Consider the following 10,888-nt stretch of genomic DNA (forward strand, 5'->3'; position numbering starts at 1 on the left):
CCGGACGCTAATTTTCTGTGTCGTGTACGGTTTCCTGATTTCTTTGCAATAAGAAATTAAGTTTCCCAGTGCAACTACATGCTACTGTCAGTGTCTCCATATATGCTACAACACTAAGCATCTTAGCCAAGCTAGCCATCACACTTGCATTAGCTGAGCCTGCCTCTAATTGAGCAATAGTGGCAAGCTATCACCCGTACTAGCCCCGCTCTTGCTAATCTCCAGACTAGCCAGACTCAGCTCAGCATTAAACGACTAAGGAGAGTCTGAATGCTCTATCAGCTCACCTGACATTCTGCTCTGAGGGGGTGGACAATGATATTCTCAACAGCACAAACACCTGTATCTGCCACATTAGTTGCGTGGGGTGTGGGCGACGGGGTGCCACCCCAGGTCGTTAAAGGAATGGATTTACATGACGTGTGCAAGAGGGCAGCTGAGAAGCTTGCCATCTATGCCATGGCTCCAGGTGTAGGCTGAGACCTCAACATCTCCTTATAAGGGAAGGAGGTTACCAGAAGCAAAGAGGGCAGCAAGACAGCTTCTACCCATTTTCCCTGAGTGTTTAGATAAGACGATGTGCTGTGGAAAAAAACATTTTCTGCTCTGAATCCAGCTTTTGACTGTGTGGACATGAAGGACAAAGGCATCTATCACATGCCCACAGTTGAACCAGCCAGTTAACCAAGTCTTCCTCTGGCCCCTACCTGCCCACCAAGGCAGATCAATTGTAGTCCTCCAGGACTGAGAGAGCCTATAAATCGATTGATAGGATTGCTACATCCTTGAGCACTCTGAATGTATCCTCTCTACCCCTGAAGTCAGCTGGGAGGGCCATGTCCACCATGATTGCTCAGGAACTAGGGCTATGTGGCTCAACCTCTCTGACCTGTCTGACAAGCAGAGGCACGACATCCTTGGTGAGTGCGTGCACCCAAATGGACTGTTTGGTACTTTTGTAGCAACCATGCAAAGGCGATTTGAGGAGAAGAAGAAAGAGGGGGAAGCCCTGCAAGCTTTGCAGAACTCAGCAGACCAGTGGCACAGCCTTTAAGATTCCAAGGCACCCAGCCCCTCAGCCCCCAGGACGGAGACAGCCCAGGCCCCCAAGCAAGGGACCCTTGCTTGAAGAAGCAGGATAAAATTTTTCTAAACAATCTACTTTTGCATGTACAGGACAAGATCAGTAGAGATAAGAGGTACCACTTTGCCCACAGGGGGTGCCAAAATCAACACATTTGAGTTCCTCATAGGAGCTTTAAGAAGGCTTTATAACATGGCTTTCATACTCATTACCAGGCTGTATTAAATACAAATAATATTCTGATTATTCAACCCCGAATAATGATAATTCATTCTCAACAACAGAGGTGACTCCAGGGACGACTTGGTAACACACATTGAAATCAATACGCAGAAAGGAGTTCCGGCACGTTTCACCTCTGCCTGTGGACACTGTGGCAAAAATGTAAGTTTCTGTCTCAAGACGGTCTCAGAGTCAGGAAAATAATGATATTTACCGGACACAGATGTGAGAGCAGCCTGAGAAGCTCTTGGACCCCAACTATCTCTGATAGGGAAAGGAGGAGCGACATCCTGTCCTGCAATCCAGGCAACAGCAGCAAAGCTGGTGAGAGCATGTCTAAGCTGCTGATCTCTACAAAGTCACTTAAACCTATACCATATTTAAAGCTGTGACATTTGCCTTTTTAATGCTTTAAGGTGTGTCAACTACAAAAGGCAAGAGGGCTGAATGAGGACAGAAATGTCAACATGTATGCTGAAGAAATCCTGTTCAACGTGTCTAGCGTTTCCTGGAATGGATATGTTCTGTTTAAAATGATATTTAAAGAAATAGGTTTTAATCCTTGACTCCATTTATCACTCTGCGTTACGATTTATTACAGGTGACCCCTTTCACACACATCATTGCATACTGTACAATAAGGCTGGCTGGCCCTCACTCCATGAAAGACGCAATATCCATTGGAATCTTTTTATCTATAAAGCTGTTTTAAGAAAATTACCAACCTACCTCACTGAACTTCTTCATTACCCAGACCGTTTATACTCGCATCTCAAACATGCCACTTTTGCATGTTCCTCGAGTTCGGTCAGAACTGGGAAAAAATGCTTTTTGTTTCTCTGCTCCTGACTCCTGCAACAAGTTGCTGCAGCGTCTTGAATTAAATACACTTTTAACTTTGGACAATTCAGAATCCTAATTTTAAACCTTTCAACCCCGCTCTGCAACTGTTTTATCTAGGTTAACCTGTGTATGTTTATTGTATCATTTTAACCATCGGCCCTTCCTGTTTTAGTGCTTTTATAGTCAATCCCCAACACCTCCTTTTATTTGTATTATTTTATTTGATCTTTTAATTGTTTTAATATCCAAATTAAAAAAAACTATCCTATTTGATGACTTTGATACTCTTGATGCATAGTTGTTTGTTTGTGTTTGTTTTTTAAATGTCACTGGAAATGACTCGATATCATTGTAAATGAGGGTTGCCCCTCAATGATCTCTGGAGTATAAATAAAGGTTAAATAAATAAATAAATAAAAAAATCCACATTAAATGGAAATGTTCAGTTTATTGTGAATTTTTCCTGTAAGGAGTCTTATAAGAATTTATTGCTGTGGAAGCTTTACTGACTCTGGAATCAAATGGACAACTATTGTGTTTTAAGATATACAGATAAATTATTTTAAATCCACAAAACATCTATAACATCAAGAAGATCAGACCCTACCTGACAGAACACGCATGCAGCTCGCATCAGATACAAAACTCTAATCATCACTTACAAAGCAGTCACCAAAACCGCTCCAGTTTACCTGGAACCCCTCATCCAGGTCTACTGCCCTTCTCGCCCGCCACGCTCAGCCTCTGAAAAGTGCCTAGTGCTTCCAGCACACAAGGCCTCAAAATCACCAGCTCGACTCTTCTCTTCTTTTGTCCCTAAATGGTGGAATGAATTGTCCAAATCCATTCGATCTCCAGAGTCCCTCTCTACTTTCAAAAGACAGCTAAAGACCCAGCTCTTTAGTAAGCACTATGCACTTCGCTAGACTGTTCTCCACTGTTGTCCCCAGTGGCAGATCATGTCTTCCAGCTACAGTTGACTCGCACTGTCCTGCTCTACTCTGGGAATCTGTGTTCAGCTCAGGAGTGACCCAGCACTTGGTACTTTGGTCATTATTGTGGTGATGTTAATTGTTGATGATGATAGTGGATGTCTTAAATTGTTTGGTTGCTTCATTGTTGATGTTTCTTGTTTTACAAAAAAAAATCAAAAAAATCCTTATTTACTTTTGTGCATTGCCTTTACACTGCCTGGCAGTACCTGCATCCAAATGGACATGAAGCACTTTGTTACCCGTACTGATCTTGTCTAGATATTTGCTTGTGTTGTTCTTGTTCTCGTATGTACGTCACTTTGGATAAAAGCGTCTGCTAAATGACATTGTAACATTGTATTACAACATTTCAACTCAGTTACATAAAACAATCCACACATGACTGAAATTAAGATTTTTATTGAGATAGTTTATGGATTTAAATGGATAAAAATAACAACAAAGTGAACTGACCTCATAATAAAATAGATTTTTCTCCCGGTCTTTGGTTTTTTTTACAAAAATTAGGTCACATCACCTCGATAGAAAAATAATTTATGTGTAAATCAAGCTCATTTGCATTCTCATTATCAGTTGTGAAAATAAGTCATCAAAGCTGAAAGCATAAAGCAAACTGTTCATCCACCACATACAACTGTTTACATCCCCAGTGCCTGAACGCAGGCTGACCATGTAATGTCACCGTGTACAGAGCTTCACATAAACATTTTCAGTACGCTCGTCAGACCTCACGTCTCACATTTGTTTGAACACACTCGGGCTCAAAGATTCATTTGAAGCAGGTTTCAGAAAGCACTCCTGAGGTGTGCAGCCTCCACACATTCATTAGTTATAAATGACAAAAATCGCCTCCACAAATTTAGAAACACTGGATAGGAAAGGGTTCATGTTCATCAGGTTGTTCAAATGTACTATAAAGGAAAACTCTTTTTAAAATACTTTTTAAATATACTTCTATGGTGCTCCTATATTTACAGGTGGATGGGACATTTTGCTGCCCCATAGCGAAAATTCATTTTGAGATTTAAGGTGGAAAAAAAACAACACCAGAGGAAAACAAACTTGAAATAGAAACATCAAAAAAACATGACAATAATCAACTTTCCTGCAGGTGCCAAGAGTGGATGTTCTGGTAAATAATTCAGAGACATGCCTACTGTCGGTGTAAGTCGTGTGTCCCAACAGACCCATCTGACAGGATCACAGCCCTTTGCTGAGAAATGAAACAGTGTGTACCTTATTTTCAGCCAGAGGAAAAATAAACTATATTAAATACAAGATAATACCAGTGTCCCACAAAGAAAAGCTCCAATCTCTGTGCTTCATCAGTAAATCTGCAGGTGTGGAGATGTGGCTCCGTCCCTCCATTTGTAGACCTTCTCTGTGATCACGGTTCGGCACAGAGGGCAGCTCTTCTCACGGTTAAACCACAGAGCGATGCATTCATCACAGAATATGTGCTGCAAAGACAAAACAACAACGTGTGAGCACGAACTGTGCTGACATACTTGACTATGTAAGGGATGATGTATAGTGAGCGGGTCATTAAAGCAGATTATTACACAGCTGTGTTTAACACTTGATTCTGATAGGTTAAAACACACAGCCATGGCCAATTGAAACAAAACTACTACAAACCAAACTGGCATGATTTAGTATGACAGGCCGGGCGGTGCACTATTGTGTAGTTTTACCTGACAGAGCAGAGCCTGAGGCTCCTTGTACTCTCCCTGACAGATGGGGCAAACACCTCCAGCCTCGCTGCACTGACTCCTGCTGGCTGCTGAGCCTGTGTGCTGAGAAACAAAAGAAGACTCATTCCACCACAGCTGCTTACTCATTATAAACATTTGATATTTAACCCCCCAAAAAAAGTTAACCACTGACCTCGCCCTTTAGAAATATCCTCACAGTTTTCAGTAAAGATGTCCACTGTCCATACAATCCTAAAAGCTGTGAGGTAGAAAGAGAAATATGTTTTTAAAAAATAATAATGCTTTCACTTTTTCACAGTACAACAAAGATCTGAGATTATACTGACTGAGCAGACCTTCAGAATGAGGTAGAGCAAAGCAAGCAGGACCCCAAGTGTGAGTCCAGGGGTCCCATCGGCCTCCTGGTAGGTGACCAGGTAGCGGAACCACAGTGGAACAGGCGCTAAGGCCTGGTGTACCTGACCTATCTCCTCCGTCAGCATCAGCCACCGGCCCTGGAGACAGAAATACACACAAAGTGAAAACTACTGAACCTGCACCAATTCTCCAATGTAAGCTTTAGAGTGATCTTTTAGCAGAGAGGAAAATTGACTGCTCTCACCTGAGCTCTGTAGGTCACCAGTGAGGGTGGCATCAGCAGAATAAGGCACTTAATCCCCATAAAGAGGAACTTTATTACAAAGTTGGTGATACTGACAGCCCATAGAACCTCCCAGAAACTCAGCAACTCGATGGTTGGGCTGAGGAAGATGAGGCTGGAAGGAGATTGACATGCAGGTTACACGGCACGTTTAATTCATATATTCACACCATGTTACAGGTTAAGTAGTACAAGCTGAAAAGAAGCCGTTAACAATATACTGTAGATTTCACTGTATATTCCCTTGGACCTGAATGAACCGTTCTGTCTGCTGTAACTGGGTTAGTTCTTGAATTAACTGGTGAGAAAAGAGGAATTTCATTAATCAGTCCTCAGACAGAAAAATAAACCTAGTCCTTTGCAAACTTGCAGGGCAGTAAAAATTTAAATCCTGCATAAAGCAGGACCAAAGCAGCTTTCTCTCACTGCAAAGGTTTGGCAGTTCTTGTTTCAACATGATGACGAAATACTTGTTCATGCATTTCTTCCAGTAGATTAGATTCCTACAATGCTCTTTTCACTGGTCTTCAAGTACAATTCTTTGACACACTAAGATTTATATTAATCTCTGCTGCCTGTTTTTTTAGCTGCATATCACCCGCAGTTTGAGCAAACCTGCACGGACTCAAAGCGTCTTTTAGAATTAGTTGTAAAGTTATTCACTTGTTGAAAGCCTCTGAATAATTTGAGAACAGACTGAATTCAAAATTCACCACTGTTGTGCCTTCAGACCTTTTGCTACCAGTGTTTTTCCTAACTATCACATAAGTATAGAAACTATTTAGTGAAGTCTTTTTTACTCACACTCAAAAACAATAGATTTCCCTCCCAAAGGAAGCAGAGATACAAAGTTTGCAACAATTTTTTAACATTTAGAAACATATTTAATTAAAACTGCTTTTAACAAGCCGTATCACATCTTTAGTTATTTTTCATATCTTTAAAATATTATTTTCCTTTAAGCACTTCAGACTATTTTATTTGCCACTGATTTCATTTCTTTGTTATTTTGTTAAATTTGTTTGTTTTGATTTATTCTCCTGTTTCTTCATTTCTGTGATGAGCTACTCCTGCTCAGTACGAAAACCCTCATTTAAAGCTGAGGTTGGTGGTCAGACTTACATACACTTTTTGTTATACTGGTTAAAATTATCTTTCTGTCCTGATGGCAATCAATACATGATTTGTTCTTAAAAAAGAGTGAAAAAAAGCCGCTACCTACAGCCAGAGTAAACCTGGGAAAACACCAACCAATCCCTGCCTTTGGGAGCCGAATTATGCCCAATCAAATCCTGTCCTGCAGTTCTGCCCGCCTCCTGCGCGCTCATATGGTCGTGAAGCAGCGGCGCTCGTGCATGTGAGTGGGGGCATCATTTTGGAGGAGCTCCGAGGGGAGGGGGGAGGGTTTAGACGGAGTCCTGAGGAAATGCTACATTCAAACTTATGCTAGTTTTCCGTGACTACCAACCCTAACTTTAAGTTAAGTTGTCATCTCTTCTTCTCCTTATCATTATCAAAAGAGGTAGTACAGCTAGTTTGCTGCCTGTACTAGCAAACTAAAAGCGCATATCTTTCTTTTCCCCAAGCCCAGAGACCAACTGCGATTATTATTTAAGAACAGGTCGTCATGGTTACAGAGACTGTATAATAAATGGACGTAGTATCCGTGACGTCACCCATCTGTTTCTGAAGCGCTGTTTCGAGGCCAATCGTCGGTGGCAGCCATATTGCTGCTGTCGAGGGATTGTTACGTAAAGAGGCGGGCTTTGAGCCTCCTAGCCAACAGCTACAGTGTTCTTGCCTGTCAATCAAGTCAGCTGTGCCTCTCATTGGAAGACTCGTAATCTCAATATCTTCGAAATTGCCGCGTTATAAAAAAATTCACACCCCGTACAGTGTGTGTCGATCGAGGAATGAGCTATCCAGACTACACTCGTCTTTTGTACCAGGCTGTAAACATGTTTATTTCTGCTGTAAAGATCTTCTTTTTTGAATTGGTGTGTATGTGGTTTTGCGGTATTTCCAGAGCCAGCCTCAATCGGATCCTCAATGAACTGCAGGTTTTAGCACTGCTGCATTGGACTCGTATTTTTAAACCCAGAGGTTGCCGCTTGGACACAACCCTATAGGTAAGTTGATCAGGTTAGTCATGAGAGATAATGTATTCACTCTTACCAATAGTAAAGTGTCTCAGTGAGGAAAGTGTAATAGAGCAGGAGGGTGGAAGAGGTCAGAAACAGCAGCAGCCAAACACTGTGCAGCCTGGACTGACGATCCTGAGTGTGCAAACAGTCAAAAACAGGGTTGAGAAATCTCACAGCAGTTGAAGGCATCGAGAATCAACAACAGTGTCTTTCTGTTCGCGACTTACCTGAAGAAAAACTTGAGTTTGAATGTTTTTATTCACATATAGAAAAGTTGTAAAGAGGCCAACACCAACTGCTAGACCTGGTAAACGATGAGAAGGAGTTTGATAAGTTTCCTTGTGTTGACAGCTGGAATTATGGAGTCTGCATAATTTACTAATTTACTCACCTAGAGCATGCTGGATGACCAGTTTAGCACACAGTATGATGAGGAAAGGAAGACTCTTTTGGATCCAGCGAAAGAGGCATCGTAGCTCTGACAATGAGGTGCTGGGTTCTCCAGAGTCCACATCAGAGTCAGGTGAGTCAAGCTCTGGATCTGAGTTTGGGTGATGCTGCGTTCGATGGTGTCCGTGCGACTGAGAATGGGAGTGGCCATGAGAGCTGATTCTGCATCTCCTGGATGATGCGCCTCCACTTGACTCCCCAGGCCCACTGGGCATAGGTACCCGTACCTCAACGTTCTCAGGGCTGGCAGCAGGGGCAGCAGCAGCACCAGGGGCTGGAGTCCTGGTGAGAAGCTCTGGCTGCAGAGTTAGGGATAAGCCATTTCCTGCATGAGCACCTTGCTCGCTTGAATTAGGCTGCATTACAGTAGGAGACTCCCTCAATTTCAGTGCTCTTCTGGTATCACTCCTACGACATGAGAGACAACATTATTCAACTCAGTCACAATCAAAGCAGTGAGAATGTAAATAAGTTTTATCACAATGTAATAATCTGATTATTCATTATTTATTTAACACAGTAGGCAGTGGGGTGGGAATCACAGGGTAACTCAAGCTGCAATACCAGATATACTGCCCATGATACATAAATATCACAATACAGCTATTCTGCAGTAATAGACAAATTGTAAGATAAGCCAATGATACATTACCGGAGTGTTTTTATACTGTAGTAATGAAAATTTTACTTCTGTGAAAAATCTGCACACTTGGTCAATATATATTGACACTCTGGAACCATCTGCCCGAGGAGATCAGGGCTGCTGAGTCAGTGAGCTCTTTGAAATCCCTTCTTAAAACATACTTTCATCGCAGAGCCTTCCCAGATTTTATCTGAATTTTTATTTCACTTTATTTTATTTTAACCGTCTTAAGAAATATGTTTTAAACTAATTTTAATCCTTTAGAGTTCTTTTAGGGGAATTTTATGTCATTTAAAATATGTTGTATTTCTTTTAGGGATGAGTATTGGCAAGAACCTCATGATACGATACGCATCACAATACTTGGGTCACGATATCACGATATCACAATATTGTGAAATATTGCGATATTCTACACAGGTAACTAAGAAAAAAATAGAGATGGGGTCTATGTAAATCAAACAATATTGCTCAAAATTGAAAGGACAAATTAAGTCAAAACTATTTGATGATGATGTCATGTCAATGACTCATATTTTAAAGGTGAGATAATACTCGCATGAACTATTCCTTTCTTTAATATTAAAAGACTATTCAAATATTCGAAATTCACGACTCATCCATAGGTGCTCGATTTCAGATTGAAAGGGAAATCTGTTTAACGAGGGTTATTATGTTACATTTAAAAATCAATCATGGGCAATACAGCTCGAGTCAGGACGAGGATATATTGTGTATCTGTATTCAACACCTGTTGATAGATCAAACTCAAATCTGATGTGACAGCTCTGTATCTGAAGTCTTTCTTATCGAATAACACATTGAATATTCAAACCTGACAGAAAATATAAGACATTACAATTCATTCAACATTTTTAAATGTGTCATTAGGTAAACAAAGACACTAAAGATGAACATCAAGTGATTCTGGTGACCTGTAGGTAACGCTGTGATCATACATGGAGATGTCACTCTTTTATTTATCTGACTTCTGTGGTGTTTTGACGGTCATGTTGACACACCAAAGCAAAAACACAGATGAGTTAATTAGTTCTAAACGCAGTTGTTGTGTTATATATTAAAAGGCCGACCTCACATGTGTTGTGTAAAGTTTACACCGATCATTTTCAGAGTAGTGACAGAGAGCTACAGAGAAGCTGCCGTTAGCATTAGCAGCTAACAGATGTCTTTTCTAAGGACTGATTTACTTCACAGAAGCTTTAGCTCACCTGTCATTCTGCAGCCGGAGTTTCATAGTAAACGCTTGGTCTCCATCTAATACAATATCCAAATCGCCGAACGTAAAATAAGGAAAATGAAATCAAAAACAAAAGTAAGCTTGTGTCTGTGTGGCTAAGCTGCTTGTTCAGACATATTGACGTTGTCTACGTCAGCAGACGTCACAGACTTCTTCTGTTAGATATTAACGGGCTATCTGATTAAACATGATGACATATCGCCATCTAGTGGCATCAAGTGGTAGTTGTTAATTTACAGGATAAGATGATCATTTATTCGTCCCACAAAGGGGACATTTAAGTGTTACAGCAGCAAAGTAGATAGTAAACAATAGCACATATAGCAATATTAAAAATTCATTAGCAATTGAAAATAAAGAAGTAAAAATAAGCATATCTTGAAGAAGAAGAAGAAGAAGAAGAAGAAGAAGAAGAAGAAGAAGAAGAAGAACGTACTTTATTAACCCCCAGGGGGAAATTCCATTTTTTCACTCGTGTTATTTTTCAGTCATGCTACACGCACAGTTTTTTGGTATATACATACAATGCACACACACATGCAGTGGACATGCACTTAGGGAGACATGTCAGAGTGATGATGCTGCCATTAACCAGCGCACCCCAAGCAGGGTTCACTGTCTTGCTCAAGGGAACCTCAGCAGTGTCCAGGAAGGTGAACCAGCACCTCTCCAACCACCAGTCCACTTGCCAAACTTCGTCCTTCCTGGGACTCGAACCGACAACCCTAAGTCAAGTCCCTATTGACTGAGATACTACCGTCGCCAACTAGTATACATATACACAACTAAATAAGTAAATTTACAAATATTTACAAAACCAGTGACGTGGTGAAAAATGTGCAGACTTGTAGCATAGTATAAAACAATGTACAGAACTGAGAAGATGAGTGGAAA

General features: G+C 41.0%; 1 protein-coding gene across 1 annotated transcript; it reads right to left on the reverse strand.

Moving 5' to 3' along the window:
- Window positions 1-3,527: 3,527 nt before the first annotated feature.
- rnft1 (ring finger protein, transmembrane 1) lies at window positions 3,528-10,149 on the reverse strand. Its single transcript, XM_034684076.1, has 9 exons — window positions 9,966-10,149; window positions 8,035-8,501; window positions 7,871-7,947; window positions 7,675-7,775; window positions 5,461-5,614; window positions 5,195-5,353; window positions 5,032-5,097; window positions 4,839-4,940; window positions 3,528-4,604 (listed from the first exon to the last, which is right to left on the reverse strand). Exons 1-9 carry the CDS (start codon window positions 9,989-9,991, stop codon window positions 4,470-4,472), a joined length of 1,287 nt encoding a protein of 428 aa, XP_034539967.1. The 5' UTR covers window positions 9,992-10,149; the 3' UTR covers window positions 3,528-4,469.
- Between the last annotated feature and the right edge of the window lie 739 nt (window positions 10,150-10,888).

Source organism: Notolabrus celidotus, chromosome 5, assembly GCF_009762535.1.
Source record: "Notolabrus celidotus isolate fNotCel1 chromosome 5, fNotCel1.pri, whole genome shotgun sequence".
Taxonomy (NCBI): Eukaryota; Metazoa; Chordata; class Actinopteri; order Labriformes; family Labridae; genus Notolabrus; species Notolabrus celidotus.